Source organism: Anopheles moucheti, chromosome 2 (assembly GCF_943734755.1).
Source record: "Anopheles moucheti chromosome 2, idAnoMoucSN_F20_07, whole genome shotgun sequence".
NCBI classification, from domain to species: domain Eukaryota; kingdom Metazoa; phylum Arthropoda; class Insecta; order Diptera; family Culicidae; genus Anopheles; species Anopheles moucheti.
Window position 1 is genome coordinate 18833035 of NC_069140.1, and position 19023 is coordinate 18852057.

At 39.2% G+C, this 19023-nt stretch overlaps 1 protein-coding gene across 1 annotated transcript; it reads right to left on the reverse strand.

Annotated features, from left to right (window-relative positions):
- Positions 1-5361: 5361 nt before the first annotated feature.
- On the reverse strand, positions 5362-11203 carry LOC128297395 (uncharacterized). The gene is made up of 5 exons (XM_053033026.1): positions 10980-11203; positions 7638-7800; positions 7346-7488; positions 6499-6640; positions 5362-6370 (listed from the first exon to the last, which is right to left on the reverse strand). The coding sequence occupies exons 1-5, from the start codon at positions 11068-11070 to the stop codon at positions 6106-6108; spliced, it is 804 nt and encodes a 267-aa protein (XP_052888986.1). The 5' UTR covers positions 11071-11203; the 3' UTR covers positions 5362-6105.
- Positions 11204-19023: the final 7820 nt, after the last annotated feature.

Genomic DNA, 19023 nt, shown 5'->3' on the forward strand with positions numbered 1-19023 from the left:
ATTGTACACCATTAATTATCCAAATATCCGGATATTTATGATACATTACACATCCGCTGTACGAAATCAGTAAGCTACAAGCACATCCGTAGTGATGAATTAAATTTCCTTTTCTGAAAACTTTAGAAACACATCATTCCCAAAGATGCCTTCGACGAAAATCGAATCCTGCTTCAAACCGTTGCTCCGTAGTGGGTGTTGAAATATTAATTCGGAATTGATTTCTTTTCTGCACGAAGATGGGGAGTACAAGTTTTGACCCGGTATGTCTTCTGAGACGCTAGACGTTGAGGAATTTTTTGATTGATTTGATCACTTTGGGAGACCGACATCGCCGGAAGTCGGGTGTTGGGTTTTGTAGAAAAAAGCATTGTAAATAATCTAACATTCTGTTTTCAATTTCATTGTAAAATCACAGCCCAGGTTTGAATTGAAACTTATTAGAAGAAATGGAATGGAGAGAGAGAGAGAGAGAGAGAGAGAGAGTGGGAAATAATACTAGGAATTGTTTCCTTTCTAGTGACAGCTATTGATGTTTGCAGATGTCAATTTGACAGTTGGTTTGTTTATTGGTACGTTAAGTGTTTAACTTAATTTTTGTTTCAAGAGGTAAAGCACGTTGTGTACAGTAAAATTGGAAATAAAAAAAATTCTTTAGTGTCATTACAACCTCTGGAAGACTGGACCATCTCTCTGGCTTTTTATAACTTTATATAGCCAGTGCTTTGACTAAATTTACATTGGGTTTTGGATTATGAATGGAAGATTTAAACCTTTGCCAGCTAACAATTACTCGTACCTCCCATGGTAATACCGCTGTAAAACTTTGCTTTGTAGCTTCACGGGTCAACACTCCATTAGATCCTACCAAAGCACCCTCCAGTACGGTTCCAAAAACATTTCGTTTGTCCCGTTTTGTATCGAAAAAGGTGCGAGATGCATGAACACATGTTTTCCACTCTCCGGCAAAATAACTTGTTTTAGCGAGTGGGAAATTCACATTTGTGTAAATATTCCCCCGATTGTCTGCTCCGGGGCATGCGATATATGTTGATGGATGCTGACGCCATTACCCTGACCGATAGCACACGTTCGCCACCAGTCACGTCAAAAGGAAGGTGGAAGATGAAAAAGGGGATGAAGCAGGTAATATGTTTTTCCTACAATTTCTGGTACTTTTCCATCTAACACAATTTGTTTCTGCTATCGAGTTGAATTCAGTAGGTTCAAATTGGGTTCAACCAAGTAAATTCATTTTGTTGCTTTATTCTTTATGCAATGTTTTACTACGTAAGCACCAAGCGCACATAAAAAAGCCAAAACCATCATTTAAATCTTCTCATTTGAATATAACGTTCACAATTCATACTGGACGGTTTAAAGACAAAGCAAAAGGATGCCTCGTTAGCCCTCATTAAATTTCACTCAGCTTCGTCTACGAAAGTTCTCCGGACGTTGTAGTGTCGAGCCATTTTGAACCTCGTACATGTTGCCTGTGTGTTGCATGATTATTTGCTTATTTCGCTATAAAAACCACCTGCGACAAGTTTCTCATATTTTGTTTGTTTGTTTTCTGGGTTCTAAACGTGCAAACGTAAGGTAGTGGAAAACTTTTTTCTTCTGTTATTGAGTGTTGGTGGTGTTTTTTTTTTTGTGAGTGTGCATAACACAAATCGGAATGCTGTCTTCAAAGTACAGATGAGTTTTCGATCAATGGACATACTTTTTCTGTCTCCGAACATAGCCCAAAAAGTAATTTAATTATAATTTTTTTGCGTACTTTTCGTTACGATATGATCGTTTTGTTTGAAATCCAATTAAATGTTTGCTCAAATGTAATTAAACATGACTGCTTTGTTCCATGGAATTGATAAAAAGGAGATGAATTCGGCTGATGGCAGCTATGGAACGAGGTTTGGAAAACTTTAACTCAGCACAAATATACAATACATTAATTTACAACTAATATGAAACTAACTGTGGCCATTATCAATAGTGTCATCCTCCACAAATAGAACACGATATTAAAGTATTGTTTAAATATTGTGCACCCCTTTCATTCGGTGTTGCACTTTTAACATTTTGCCGGACCCTTCATCGTAGGTCCTACTGACACCGACGGGGAAAGGTGGTCCGTTAAAACTGAATTATATGTCGCTCAATTTCCTGCCGTATGACTCGGTTCGCTGTACTACCCGTGTGTAGTGAGAGCTTTACTCAGTCCAGCCCAGCATCCCATACATTCACCGTACTCACACGCTGATGGCATCCCAGTGGACAGGAAGTAATATTATTCAGCAGCGACAACGATATCCTGTGTTCATGGTGCTCGCGCGCTTTATGCTTTATGCTGTTCGATGTTGTTGCCTATCGGGACGCTTCGATCAGCCGGGACGTGCAGTGAAGCGAGCAAAATTACGACCCACCAAATTCGGTGTACGTTTGTGTTTGTTTTATTTGAAACCCCCGTTATTGCCTATCCGTATCGTGCCACCTCCACTCTTTCCCCCTCCGTCAGATTCAGTTTAGCCGGCAGCCAAAAGGCGTACGAAAGTCTGTTTTTTTTTTTGGGTCGTGACCAAAAAGCGGTGTGAATGGGTTTTTCCTTTTGTGTCCTTTTTTTATTCTGGGCACTGTTTAGAAATGCCTTGGAGTGGAGTGGAGCTTGCAAAAGCATAAATAACGAGAGCCTGCTACACAAACACCGATCCAGCCCAACAAGTAGACAAAAGATATTGAATGTGTGGCACGGCTACTAGAGAGCTGAATTTAATTACTTGGAACTCACTTCCGTTACGGTGGATGTATTAAATTTGTCGTAAATTGCAGTGTGCACTACATTGCGCATGGCCATGGTTTGAAATATTACATTTCTCCATTTATTCGCATTTTATTTTTCCTTTACAGCTTCTAAAACAAATAAAGTAAATAAATTGCTTCGCCCCAAAAGATTACAATAGCTGTTAGATGAGCGCGCCTAAAGGTATGCAATATAATGTTTTGTCGACAGTCTTCCGACAAGGATAAGCGTTTGTTACCGGTCGGCTACAGGCACCGGTAAGGAAAGGTTTTAGATTAGTAATCGGTTAACAAGTGTTCCTAAAGCAGTGGCGAAAATTTGAACAGGAAAAGAAAAAAAAACATTTGGCAGTGATAAATTATTGCGATTGTCCTTGATTGTGCTGACAATAAATTAAGATTCCAAAACTCACCTGTCATTTCTCGTGACGTTTGAAGTCACGCCAGAAAATCTAAAACCGTACAAGCGGAAACGCAAATAATTCGCCATCAGATCCGTCGTTTTGAATTATAACCCTACCTTAACGACACCGGGCAGCAAATTAGTCGGTCCGAATTCGCATGACACACTGGTCCGTGGTAGTGGGCATGATGTATTGGTTTCAGCGCGACAGCAACCAAGGACACGACACGACGCCGCATACACATGGGGCAACAAATTATTGCTCCTGTTGATGTGTATGATGAATTGATCCGACTGCGTGGAAAGTAACATGGACCTGACAGAGGGCAAAACACTGGTGGAACCCGATTACGGCTTTGTCTGTGTTGCGCCAGCAACGGTGAGTGCTGGAATGTGCTGAGGGAATTCAGACGTCAGTTTTATGCAGCATCAGGACGCAGATTTAATATTCCGCGACACTGTCTAATCAGGAACCGTGCGTACGCTAAGGGAGCAATCAATCCTGCGGCTTATCATCGTAGAAATTCGTTCGGCCATTGTTTGGACATATCGTTGGAACTGGCAAAATTGAAGAGAATCTAACCAAGGATTTCGTATACATTTTTTATCATGTAGAGCTTGGGAGAAACGTTCCATTTGTTTTGATCTAATCCTAGATGATAGTGTTAAAATTCTATAAAAGGTTCTTTATAATAAGCGGACTCTACCGGAAAGGTGCTCGATTGCATTCTGTTCGTCAGGTTTGGAATAACTTTTGCACCAAAAATGTGATGATTTATGCCAGCATCAGTGTTGATGCAGCATGGTTTTATGCGCTGGCATTACAGCTATTGTCTTACAAACGCATTATATCGCTACTCTCCGAAGTGGTGTCCACAAACTCACATCAATCGATGACTGGAAATTGAAATGTGCTGTGGTTGTGGGATACATTTCGTCGAAGTAAAATTCTTTTTTTCTCGCTAATATTCGCCTGCATTCGTCTACATGGCCAGGATGCAATACTTCTAAAAAAAAAACCACTCGAACTTGGTTCGTTGCTGCGTCCAAACCCACATCAATAAATAGTTCGAACCGACCGAAGGTTTTCATCGCCTACCACGATGCAATAAGTTTCAGTTCTACACGTGCAATTCTGATTCAACATTGGACAGCAACGCCCTGTGTTAGCCATCTACATCGCTCGCTGGACCTCATTACCTTACTGTACATGTGTAGTAAAATCCTGGAATTATCGTAAATTGTGCCAAAATGTGTTCACCGCAGACAACAATCGCCTGTAAACAATCAAATTGCGCATCGCGATTGTTCGAGGGCGCGTGTCGGTTACGTACTGCTGGTAGAACCAACGAATGCCGACACGGTTCGCATCCTTCGGCGATGAATATGAGCCGTCAGTGAAGTGGAACACACTTTCAGGGAAGCAGATTTTGGGTTTCTGTGTAAACTTAATATTGAGCAATCCCACCGTTGTGTTGTCCGTTTGATTGAGACCAAACTCTGTATTGCGTTAACTCATGTTGGGCGGAAGTGTAGGTCTTGTTAGAGCGACAGAGCGGGGAAAAATCAAACTCTTTCGTAACGAACATGAAATTGGAAGTTGTGTGAAATGCTTGCGAGCCGTTAATTACTTCAAATTCCATACAGCATTCGCAAATTCAATACAATCCAAGTACTTATAGGTTCATTAAAACATTAACTAGGAGTTCTACGGCCAGTAGTATGATCAGACCCAAGAACGATTTACTAGTTTACAAAAGTTAAACAGTAATTTAACTCATAAAGCACCGGTACCTTTATTGGAGAAAATTATTGATCAGTTATGAATTGGTTTTATCAAACAATTAACTTAAATTTCTTACAGAAATATGCTCTTCGATGGGTTGAACTTTGATTTCTGTGGGTACTAGAAAGAAGAATTATAAATAATTCTTATCAAGAAGAAGAAATCCACCTTATTTGACAACACGACGCTTTTACTTTCTATCAGATATTATTTAATGCATAGTTTGAAATTTGTAGGGGTCTTTGGGACTTTCTTTCAAATAAAATAAATAATCAATGGCGCTATGTCGTCAATTACTCGATGACATTTATTTCGAATTTGTAAATGAAACGCATACTCATACAAAGATGTTAATGATCAATATGCAATTCGTATCACAACATGCTGATCCTTACTTAAATCACACTAGATGAGTATTTGGAACTACAATCTAACATATTTGTCCGTATATCTTCGCCCAATACGTGTTCAATTGGCAACCATGTCACTGTCATGTGCAAATCATACCATAACGCAGTATTTGCTGCCATGGAGCATATATAGCTCCTCTATAAATGTATCTTTTCAACGAGTTTTAAATGCCTACGAGTGGATTAAAACATTCCTTTCATTAATAACTGTACCTCTAAGCACAACGGTTTACCGCTAGTGTGGTTAGCTTGAGTGTTCAACGCCTGAAGATATGCAATAAATTTTAAGGATCACTTTTTTACGACTTGTTGCAGAAACCCTAGTGGCATATTAGTTTATTTTGGCGCATTTTCAAAGGTACGACATAGCTACAATGCGTTGTACAACCAAGCTGCAACTCACCCGTAAACCATCGATAACTGCACGCCCTGGTGTACAGCGTTCTGTTGTTTTTAATGATACAATGTTTCAGGTGCACAATGTGTGCAAGCTTATCAGTAACTGAAACCACCGACCTAACTTAATTATTCCTAATCATAACTATCAATATTGATATATTTATATAATATACCACTTATATCTACGGAATAGTGACCTAATTTGCCAATAATAAAATTCATCATCTAATGTTCGTTAAATTTAACCACCAAACAAACTCCCACGTGCATACTCGAACGAACGAACTGTGATCACCAAAACCCAATCCTTACTGATGGAAAACGATAGATGAGAAGTACCTCCCGGTACCAAAAATCCGCACCAGTCCCATCACGCCCAGCAGCACCAATAGCTTCCCCCACACAAACCTCCTCGTCCCGGAGGAGCAAACCTCGCGTTCGATCTTATCACAGTTCAGAAAGTGTTTATCGGTGGACAGCAACTTAGCGACGGTACGAAGAAAAATGGCCGAATTATGGCGACACTTGTACCGGGCACTGTTGTAGACGCAATTTTCATAACCATACCGAGCGCTATCGAAAGAAAATAGAGCAATAAGCAATGGCAGTGGATAAGTGTTGTGGAGTGGAATGCACAATCTTCGGGACTTTGGAATAGAAAAGGGTGCTTTCCTTCCATCGGCGTTCGTTCGCTAACATACCAGCAGAAGTGCATGTACTGCACGTTCATCGATTGCTTGGTCGTTTTTGACATTTCCTCCTTCAGAATGCCGACAAACTTGCCCGAACAGACGTCCCAGTCGCGATGCACGTGATGAAAGCAATCCTTGTGCTGAAGAAACTCTACGGTAAGGTGAGACAAGAAAATGGAATTTAAACAAGTGAACGGGCAGTGAGCTGGAAATGATTAAAGACACGCTCGACAAGCCATGTCGATCAATGAAGGAATGTTTTGTGCTGCATAAGCACCTACTAACCGTTGTTAATCTTACATTTGAAAGCGGAGAAGCTCACCGTTAACACGTGTTTTTTCCGGGTTTGGTTTATCAGTTTCTACGGCTAGTTTGTCTGATGAGTATATACGCCTAGAGGTATGCAATGTATTTTCTTTCCATAGCATTTTCTATATCAGGAACTGACTTCTCCTGAGTTATGAAAACGTGATCGTTACAGTAGAAAGTAACACAAAGTACAGTATTCTTTTAGATTCTAAAGCCGACGACGAAAGTTATCCAACCCGTCGATTAGGTTGCATGGAATATTTAAGCCTCTTAATTATAGAATTCCTGGACTCACAATCAAGTTAAATTATCTTTAAACTTTTAGCATTCCTAACTGAGTATTAATTTTCAACCCAAGATTATCGTTAGCGGTTGGGTAGAGATTCCAGGATAAGACATTCAACCATTGCACGGTTTGATTAATGTAGAGATACCACGCGCGTGCCATTTCTTCGACCATCAAGCTTTTCACAACAATCAACGAACGAGCCCACTCGTCGCGAATAGTACCGGCCTGCCATTTTCCATTGAGCACTCTCGGTCTTACCCTTCTGAAACGAACGATCCCGGCATAAGAACTCGTACAACCGTTTCGCACCGTACACCTCGTTTTCGATTATCTTCCGTTCCTTCTGGTCCACGCACACGTTCAGATAGTGCTGCACGCATTCCATGCCCCGGTTGAACAGTCTGCGGGTGTTCAGAGAGGAAGGAAAACATTCATAACACTTTATACGATCGGGCACGAAGAATGGATCCCCACACTCGGATGCATCCAAATCCGAATCGGGAAACGAAATGAAGTTCGTTCGAAGGAACGGCAGCCAAGGAACACTTACAGACACCGGTCGCTAATTTCCTCCACCGAGTCCGGTATCTTGACGGAGTCCAACAGCTCGACGGCAATCGATGGGGAAGAGTTGCGGAAGCAGTTGTCCAGCATTTGCGAGATCTGACCGCATACCGGTTCGGGGAGCGAACCCGACGAAGTTTGAGCAGTTGCTAGAATATGATGAGAATATTGTGGTTTAGGTTATACGATATCTAGTATGCTGGAATGTTGTTAAGCCATACCGATGGCGCAACGGTGACTTACAATAACGGATAGGTTATAATTGATTAAGGACAATCCGATCAGGAAGACAGGAAGGAAGGAAAGGGAGATTTTCAGTGAATTGACGTGTAACAGATTAAAGCATAAAATAATCTAGAATTTGTTACTGATTGTTCGGCCATTTTCGAGCAACTGTAGTGTATAACTTTAGGCGTTTTTATTTCTGGGAATTTTATGTTGTTAACATGGTCTTGCGTACGCCCATTCGCATGAAAAATTATTTTTTTAACATACGTTTGTTGCAACAAAAAAAAGAAAAAAATGTTTCTATGATACATCTAACTCTTAGGTACACTGTTCATTCTTCTGCATTCGGGTAGGTACACTGATTCGTAGCCAAAGTGTGTGTTATCACCGTTACCAAATTTACAAGGTTAATCAACATTCAAACTGGAGTGAATTATCCAGAATCCAAAGTCAATTGATCCTTGACATTTATATTGACTTGGTCCCGAATTGATAAATTTGCATTATATTAAACGGAAAACATAAAAAAAATGTTTTGATATAATTACAATTTCGATTCTGGCACAACAAACAAGTTTTACATTATGGGTTCAACATCAAATCAATTCTTTTCTTTCTTCTTTTGCATATTGCAAAAATCAATAAACCAATGAGCCACTTGAACCATAACCAGTTATTTGATAGGTGAACAGATTTCTTCATCCACTTACGTGGAAGCGAAACTGTTCTCGCTGTAGTGGAGGATCCCCTTGGAGGCCCAGGGCGGAATTGTTAAAGGGGGGTCTATAATTTTGCTACGAAATTATCGGTGTTAGGGTGGTGTACTTCAAACATGATTTAACAACACCAGCAAAGTCTCGGAAAGAAAGCTCCCTTTCGTACACCTCAGAGTTCTGTTGCGTAGCCCTGTAAGCCGGCCTAGTAAGCCTGTCTATATATAAACGTTTGTATGCGCTAAGGACGATTTACGTACATTTACGATTCCTGATTACTCCGACGCCTTCTACGATTTTTCATCCTGATTCTACGAAACCTCATCATGATTAACTAATAACTATAGCTTCTTTACTTTATCATACATATTGAATAGTTTTGATTTTTTTGCTTGATTTTTTTACTCTCCTGGTACTGTACATTCGAAAATCCTGGTGCAATTTCGTTTATATTTTAAAGTCGATATTCTTCTCTGCATTTAATTTATCACATAGAAACAAATGTTTTATATAACTAAGGAAGATATTTTTGATAATTTTTTTACATTTTTAATTATTTTTTTTTGCTATAAATTAATTCTGCTGCTAAATTTCCATAAATCGCACAATCAGCATAAATTTTTTGGGGCCCTCAACATGGCGAGGCCCTAGGCGACCGCCTACTCCGCCTACCGTTTGATCCGCCGCTGTCTCGCTGATTGAATCAATATCAGCGTATAGTATGTAGGTTATGCACTAATATTAATATGCTCAACTCCGTTACGTGACACCGTCGTAGATAGCTATTAATATTTTAAGCTTCTCGGGAAAAAAATGTGGCAACACAGAACTACAGCATAAATGGTTTTCACTCAGGGTAAAATTGTAGTATACTTGTAGAATATCGTTTTGTGTAGGATACTCAAAAAAATGATACTAACGATATCAAAGCCAACGCAACGCAATAGAAATGAAAGGTTATGTGCAGAACACGCTATAGCAAGATATAATTAAGCTGTGTTTTTTATTCCTCAGCAACATCATGAAAGGAAATCAAGCGTATGGTTAAAATCATCAAAAATGTATTCCATCTGCTTTTAACCCAACCTTCAGGGATTCACGAGAACAACGTTTTATCAATATTAATCCAAACAGCATGCCGGATTATTAAATGAGCTAAAGATGAATGTTCCGTTTCTCAGCATTCAACGAATCAGATCAGATGATGATGAATATTGTGTACATAAATCATCTAGTAGCCCCGTTTTGTATGCGATGAATGTTAAGTCCTTAAGGATACTAATTTTAGAACGAAATTCACAGGCGGTATGCTTGCAACCAACATTTACCCGGAAAGTATCAATAGTTCAGAAGTTAATGCCTATGTTAAAATAGAACTGTTGTATTTTTTTCTACGGCCGTTATAACTGTAACATTAATACAATAACATAAGTGTGTGTTTTTTGCATTTATTTGAAAATACAAGATAGCATCTTTATGACAGGAATACGTTAAATTCTGCCGTGTCGACTTTCCATGCACATTTAGGAATACATTTATTAACTATCCCCAAACACACGTTTTCATTGAGATTATTGTATTTAGTTTCAATTATCGCGTTCATTACTATTTCTCTTAACTTTTTTAATCATAAGAAAGTTAATTTACTAATCATCAGTAATATTAAATTATGGAAACCTCATCATGATTAACTAATAACTCCTGAACTAATAACGCCTGAATGTATGCAATTTGCCTTGATTTTTACTTTATTGATTATAGCTTTCGTAATTTTTAATACAACGTCCAAACATAAGTCGGACAAAAGGCACTATCATAAATCCAGATGTAAGCCTTCAACCAAAGCAATGAAACTTTTCAGATATTTATATCTGTAAACTACTTCAGAAAAAGAAATTAAATGTTATTTTAATTGTATTTCCCATTTGGGTCTACATTCATAGCATGGGCTACGTTAAACAGCTGCCTTGTATTATCCGTAACTTAAGTCAATCCGGTGCATGGACTTACTCCAGACATCAAAGAAACCTTTTTTTAAACAAATCTCATCAATTGTTATAAACCCTCGGACTTAAGAAAATTCCCAAAAAAAGCTTTCAAAATGAGGCAAAAACTTTCATTTATCTTTCCCCATTCGCAAAGCTTCCGGTTATATTCCCGTTTCCACTAATCCGCTTATCCACGATGTACACTCCGCGGGGACTTTAACCTTATTAAAATCGGCCATAGTAAAAGCCGTGGGATAATTACGAAACCCTCAAAACGGGAACTTTCGTTCCTGGAAGGACATTCGCTAATCATTCTTGCCTGCGCTGTCATTAAATGCATCACATTAGCGTCTTTTTTAAATCCAAATCCGAGAGCTACGAGTGGAGGCGAGCCCTTACCATAGCGACACATCACTGTCAGCAGAAGTACGCCGGATATCGCAACGTTCCGACCCATCCTAAAACTGTTCCACGTGGTAATGCTGTCCATGGGTTGCGACCGTTTACTATTTGTTCATGATTACTTTTTGTTTGCACAAAACCAAACGGATGTTTCCACTTGCGCCCGCAAAACAGTCCTTTTCTCAACAGTCCTTGGGTTGCTTTTAGCAAATGTACACACACACACACACACACTCACACGGCCTTCACTCAAGTGTCCATTTGTAGATTTGTTCTCCTTTTTTTGATGTGCTATCAGCGTCCACGTCCGTTGAGTGGGTTATTTGCTACGTTTTGCATAAATCACGTCACAAAGCACCGCACGACCGGTGTATCTTCGTACCGGTCCAATAAACATCGCCACCACAACTGTGCCGTTTACGCGCTCACTGTTCGGGAGTTAGTTTGGGCAGATGAATCTCTGAGGACACTGAAAGGATGACTAGCGCCTGTTGGCGCTTGGATGCTGTCATATATACGTTGCGCGGAAACTCTCGAGATCGGTTCGTTCGCTTCTCATCGAGACTCGTGTTGCGTTCGTGTGGTACGGAACTCACGTTTGGAGTGTTGTTTTGCTCCGTACGCAAGGATACAAAAAAAAAATGCGTGGCGAGGTTCGTCGCGAGTTATTTGAATGTTTTAAAATGTATGTCAATGTTGATTTCGTGTTTATTTGATCATCCGGGGATGAATAATTCACTTTAAAGCTTTAAATCTTTTAATATTTCGTAAGATTCCAGATGACTTGAGTTTAGAATACAATAAACATGAACTCTTATCTCTTGTAACTGCTGAAGTACATGTTGCACTATAGCGATCAACTCGTACATGAAAAGCGTTGAGTAAGCGTACCATCATTATGTACTCGTTATAAGTCGCTTTGTCATGGCTCAGACACATTTTTTTCACGCGTCTTTGTAACTGTTTAATACTGAAGGACAGACAAATTGAACCATTTCGTACAAGAGCCATTTCTTATACCGTCCTAAAGTAGGATCAGTGATGCAGCACAATACAATGCGGAACGGTGTATTGAATAGACAAATTGATTGTTACATATTACGAGGATGTGAAAAACAACAATAAATTGGGTGGAGTAGTGTGTATCGGGCACGAGTCATTTTACTGAAACACTCAATATTATGGCACTCTGTAAAGATCCTTATTTTTAATGTTTTCTTAATGCTGACAATTAACGCATGTACATGGGTTAATGTACTAATAGTGGAGATAGTGGCATAAAATATCATTAATATGGTAAACTAAACGTAATAAAGTTATTCGTTAGTAATATGAAATATTCTGTGGTTTTGAGAATCAATAAAACTGTATGAAGTCTTCATGAATATTAGTATGAATATGCGGCCTATGAGAGTAATTGGTTGATTTTGGCCTTAGTGCACCTATATGAACCATTCCCATAGTGGTCATAATAGGATTTGTATATAAAATTCCTGTCAAACATAATGAAGCGACAATAGCATGCTACTAAGATTGAACGTAATCGGTAATTTCAGTTCGTTCCTTTTGGTTCCATTTATTCTTTTCGTTCCTTTTATTTTTTCATTACTTCCGTTACGTTCGCTACTTTTGTTACTCTCATTTCTTACGCTCCTTCGTTGCTTTCGTTACTTTGTTATTTTTTCGTTAATTTCGTTCGTTTCGTTATTTTCTTTCGCAGCAAATAACAACGCTTTATTTTCAGCTCGGTAGTGATAGGAGCTTTAAAGAACGTATTTCGGCAAAAAATAAAACGGACCAAGACGTACGTTTCTCCTTACACACTGTTCGCAAGACATTGATTGATTCGTATACAGTAGATAAAAAGCAAAATGAAAACAATTTCATGGGAAAACAGAAAGCAAGAAGAAGGAAAAAGTGATTAAAGAACACTTGTTGACAGTTGCTTTCTAATCTTTCAGTTTATCGAACTCGGCGCGATGTTGAAGTTAATTAAATTTCCCACAATTTTACTCATTCCCACACGTCTCTGTTTTTTTCTGATCTGTGACCTCGTAAAACTAAGTTAGTGACGCTTTTGAGTGATACTTGATAGCAATTGTTTCGGGTTTTCCCGTTTTGCGGATCGTATCAGAAAGCAAAATCGGATTAATTTCACTGTCAACGGTGTGGAACTTTTCCAGCCAGTTTGACATCTCGATGGAATCGGGCATTTTGGTTTTACCAAAAAACGCGATTAGGTGCAGGGCTACGACAGTTGACAAAATGCTGACAAATTTGTCAAGTGACAAAATCAGCTTGTCAACAGCGAAAAACCACTTTATTGTTGCCGCGCACACAATTGCTTTTAGATTTCCGAAACCAGGAAAGCATGTTTTTCAAGAGGTGATACCTGCAGCGTGGAATAAATTTGCCCATCACTATTGCATTTCATAATATTAAACCCGTGAACGCGATCGCTAATGTAAGGAAGATCAATAAAACGGAAAGCATCCTTCATCTTGCACAAACTCTCCGTCGCCTGGTACGAAATTCCATACAAACCAGCTGTTTTCAGATTGCCGATACCAGGAAAGCATCCACGGAAGAGGTAGCACCTTGTACAGCAATTTTGGTCGAAAATCGCCAAAAGGTATGCAATTTTTAAACACTAACTCTCCCGTTTGTCGAGAAAAATTTCTACGAAAACTACCAGTTTCCGAATGTATAGTACCAGGAGAGCATCCACGGAAGAGGTAGCACCTGGTAATTTTGCCCGCCTAAAGGTATGCAATATTTAAACACTAACTTTCCATAAAAACCAGCTGTTTTAAGATTTCCGATACCAGGAGAGCATGTTTTTCAAGAGGTGACACCTGGTATCAGCTGTGTACCAGGATGTTGCACAACACATGTTGCACGACACATGTTGCGCAACATATGTTGCACATCATCTGACATGCAACATTTGTCGCGCAACATATGTTGCGCAACATCTTGCATGCAACATCTTACATGCAACACCTTACATGCAACAACTTGGGATTGCAACTACCGGGAAGCGCGTGATTTGTGCTTGCTCGGCTGGTCCAGGTGTTACCTCTTGAAAAACATGCTCTCCTGGTATGGGAAATCTGAAAACAGGTGGTTTGTATGGAAAGTTAGTGATTAAACATTGCATACCTTTAGGCGGGCAAAATTACCAGGTGCTACCTCTTCCGTGGATGCTCTCCTGGTACTAAACTGGTAGATTTCGAAGCGATTTTGCGGTGGTTTTCGCGCCAAATTGCTGTACTAGGTGCTACCTCTTCCATGGATGCTCTCCTGGTACTAAACTGGTAGATTTCGAAGCAATTTTGCGGTGGTTTTCGCGCCAAATTGCTGTACTAGGTGCTACCTCTTCCGGTGATGCTTTCCTGGTATCGGCAATCTGAAAATAGCTGGATTTGTATGGAATTTCGTACCACACGACGGAAAGTTGGAGCGAAAAGAATGATGATTCTTGAAAAACCTGCTCGCCTGGTATCGGAAATCTGAAAAGCCACGAGAGTTAACAAAATGCTAACAAAATGCAAACAAAGTGACAAAATCAGCTTGTCAATTGCGAAAAACCACTATACCGTTGCCGCGCACACAATTATACTCTTTGACAAAGTAAATTAACAAGAATATCCACATGATCGAAGCAGCTTTCGACAGTTGTTACCAAAAAACTAACTGATTTCATATTTTTATTTGTTGTGTAAATATTAAGAGATTTGAGAAAAAAAATAAAATATAAGTTATATTTCATTCAAAAACCAAGCTTATGTTCTTTAAATGTAAAATAAAATGTAATTTTTCGATAAAAAATAATGTTAACACAATGCTTTAATTAGCAATCGGTGTAAAATTTTGTCAGCATTTTGTCAGGTTTTGGTAAACTTTTTGTCGTGGATTTTCTACAAAATGAAGTTTGACAAAAGCTCACAAATAGTGATAAAAGCTCCATTTTGACAATTTTGTCAGCATTTTGTCAGCTCTTGTGGCTCTGCACCTATTGACAAGATGAAAACAACAAACCAACATGAAGAAATGAACAAACATTGCCGGAGGTGTGACTCACGAGCAGTTAAATAGGTCAGTTTTGGGGTTGTAGCAACATTGAAATGGTCGGACACAAATAGCGCTGGACAGATTCAGACCGCTTGATACATCCGGCAATCAATATTCGAGGGCCGCAAGAAATGGTGACACATAAATACCTCCCCGGTCCCAATAGACGGAAAGCGATTTTTCACACCGTTTTATCGATTGGGAAAATGGATCGGTTTTCCCATTCTCCTCCGTATCATTCTGCCGTGGCGGCGTACCAACGCAGTTGATAACTGCTGACAGACGATCGAATGAGGTTTACTGCCCTATTGTATGCTTTTGTAGTCTGGTGGATTTTCATGCTTATCCTTCGGAGTTTCATGATATCGAAAACTATGAAAAAGGTTGGAACGAAATAAAATTTGCTCTTAAAAAAACGATGAGAATGTATCGAGAAATGCAATGTTTTATGTCGAATTAAATTTCTTCTGCGGAAGGAGTAAGGTACCACACAGCGACTTAATACTCTCTCGATATTTCATTCTAGGAAACTTCTACAACAAGTTGTTGGCATTCTAGCACATCTCGAACATTCCACGAACGTTTCCAGTCGTCCAGGTATTATAATGCGTATGTTGCACTCCGACAAAAACACGATCTGCAAACGTTCTACTCACTTCGTTCGTTAAGATAATAGATTTTTTTCAAGCGATTGTGAGTAGCTTTCACTATAGACAGCGCAGGAGAGGAATTTGAAACACAGAAAAACAAAGCGTTAATCAATCCAATTTCTACTCGAGCGAACAATTTCGTAGCTTGTGCAATACACACAGAGCATTTGAATAATGAATTGAAGAAAATGGAATGAAACTAACTGCGCAATTAGGGCACTTATCAAAATGAGAAAAAAAGTATTTCAAACACATTAAAACAATGAAAAACGAACGCATGTTTTGCTACCTCTTAGCAAAACGAAGAACAACCCGTTTTCCAAGTTGTTTCACGTCTACGGCTAAAAGCATTTATTTACGTATCCGTGAAATGTATCAGAAGGTCCTTTTGGCTTAAAATTCCTTGGCAAATCGAACCAACCAACTTCTTGCATATCTGCTGCTTACTTACTGAATGCACATTTACCGCATCTTGATGCACATTTCTCGTTTGCAATGGGCAGTTCAATGGAAGTGTTTTGCTTTCGCACCGATAATGCCATCCATTCGCACTATTTACGACTGTTGGCTTGGACGGGTCTGCGTTCGGAAGTTATGCTTGTCGTTTGTCGTTGTTTCCCGGCAGTGTAATGGACTCCTCCGGAGGTGTTTTCTATTATCTTTTGGCAATACGTATCGCAATCGCATTCTTCTTTCGTTGCACAGCCTCGCAAGCTTTATGCGTAGAAAGATATGCTAAGAATGAATGGTTTAATTTAATTGTGGCGCGTTAGGCCTTTAGCTAAAGTCCAGTTTTTAATTGTTGGTAGTCTATGGACCATACATTCATCTTAAGGTTGAAAAATGGCCTTAAGAATAAAAGCAACGTTTAAAGATAAACAAAAATGTATTAAATATCAGTTTACCATAAATAGTTATTGTAAGATGTTTCAAAGTTATTTGAATGAATCAGAATAGAAATCGATCGCAACGCAGTGCAAACAATTTATTTTATCATCCGTTTGAATTTTTTCCCGCCACTTTCAATCGCGAGGAAATATTTCAAAATAATCTTTCATGAAATGTTTCGTCACTGTGCAATCGTTTCGAACTGAAATTTCAACTGTGGTATTTTACCTCAATTTTTAAACAATTCAAACCCCTGAACTGAAGTATTTGTTACCATTTTTTGGGGTTCGTGCTATACAGTAGAAGTATATAAGGAATACATAAATCATGACTATTTTTTTTTACGTTCAAATTAGTTATTATATTTATTTTTAAAAGAACGCTGTATCGAAACAGATGAAGATCATTTTTTTAGAACTAAACTAGCCATGTTTAATCTTTTCTGAACTTCTTAAAACTGCCATACGATTGAATGTATTTGAAAAACATTTTAAAATGAGTTAACATTCAATCATTGCCTGTTATTAAATTGAAACTCTATCAGCAAAGAAACTGAAGCTATTTGCTTTCAAATATCATCGTCAATTTTTATCACTTTAATATAAAAAAAAATATTTCGATTAAATTTCATCTACACCGGAAATAACGGTTTCACAAAACAATTTTATTACACTTGTACTGTTATTCGAACGGATTTGTTACTCACTCGATCATACGCAAGCCTGTCCTAAGTCCAAGCAATGGTATTAAAACTCCATTTTTATTGATCACGAAAGAGCTCCTCAGCCATTTATTTTCCTTTTTCCTGACAGGGACCACACCACGGTACCGATGGTTGTAACATCCCTAACACGTGTTCAAAAACGCCCGAGTTCCAATTTCGATCATGAGGGGCTTGATGATGTCTGCGCGTGCCAGATGACTTACCCATCGGGTGTGACTTGTGCATGAAATTAGTCGACCGTCGGTCCGTCGTCCCGTCTCAAGATCCTTGAATGTGAAACCGCTTTTGAGCACCGTGACGAATAACCGACCGTCGATTCGCGTGGATCCTTTCTACACGCACACCCCTTAGGACACACTGACCACCAATTCCTGGAACGCATCATTTGCCTGGTTCTTCAAGTTCGGGTTTTCGCCATTCTGAAATTAATTCCAATTCATTATATGAAGCGTGCTCTCTGCGAGCTTGCACTTGTTTCCTTGAGCGGCTGTAGGGAAACTATATCCATTATGGACGAGTTTGTACAGTGTTTTCACAAAACAAACGATTGTGATTAAAAAGTTTAACCATATAACACAAACAAGGATTTTTGTCATAGACACACATTTTCTAAATATTTCCTTTTTTACATTATGTAATTAAACCGTTTATTATCAAAGTTATGTTTCTAAATCTCTCTGATGCACCAATTGTGGTGCTATGTGTCGAACAATTGTCCTGTTAATGTGTTGTGTCGTCATGTGTTTTAGGAATTTTCAAATGTTGTTATTCCCCAAAATCGGTCAAAAAGTACAAATTTGATCAATTTTAAAATTGTGGTTCTTAGCGACACAATTTGGTGCAGTTTGACATCAAGTGGTAGGCGGCAGTGCAGCCAGTTGAAATTGTTGGCAGTGTAAGGGCGTGCGTTCACAACATCGGTCGAAGGAAGTTTTAAAACTGAATCAATAATGCAATAATTGAGATGTTATGTGTTTCACTTAAAAAAAAAGTTAAACATTATCGGGAGCAAATCATCACGGGTTTTTCATATTTTCCATTTTTCCGACGATAGTACAATAATTGATACAGCGGCGGTAAATATTTTTACAGCCTCGCCGCACAACACATTTTTGGCGCGTCGTTTCTTCCCCTTGGTAAAACCAGTATACACCTGATTGGCTGACCGGGCACGTGCGATTGGTCGAGCCGGGCACGTGCGATTCGTGCGGTTGCTATGGAAACGAAACCACGCTAGAGTGGGGATAGAGCCGAGCAATCCCGAAGCGAAAGCTTGGCTTATTTTGGGCCGAACAATCGTTCGAATAGCAAGATTGTTGGGCCCATCGATGAGGTGTGAAAGGAAGGCGGAAGGAACGGGGAAGGAGCCGCGCGGATGTCTCGCTCTCACTCTCTCACACAAGGGTTGCCTTTCAACCATAGCTGTTTTATTGTTTTTATTTTACTTGATGCGTATTTTGTAGTGCATAAATTATGATTTTTGTTTTATTTATCATAACCACCACATAATTATCATATGTAATTGTAACTGCTCTTACAAGCGCTGCCAAAATTTCAGCCTCCTTGCTCTGGGAGAGCATTTAGATGTCCTGGTAGTACCAACATTTAGCACCATTTTCCTATTTTATGCACTTTGCTTATAGCGCAACGCTATGCAAATCCTTGTAACACTGCCCTTCATGCACGAACCCATATACACATCCAG

What these genes read in the sequence shown, in the direction of transcription:
- LOC128297395 (XM_053033026.1), bottom strand. Translation starts at nt 11,070, where the DNA reads ATGGACAGCATTACCACGTGGAACAGTTTTAGGATGGGTCGGAACGTT. An exon ending in GGATCGTTCGTTTCAGAAGG is followed by an intron (nt 6,641 to 7,345) that starts GTAAGACCGAGA and finishes ACCTTACCGTAG; the next exon opens with AGTTTCTTCAGCACAAGGAT. An exon ending in CAGTACATGCACTTCTGCTG is followed by an intron (nt 6,371 to 6,498) that starts GTATGTTAGCGA and finishes TTCTTTCGATAG; the next exon opens with CGCTCGGTATGGTTATGAAA.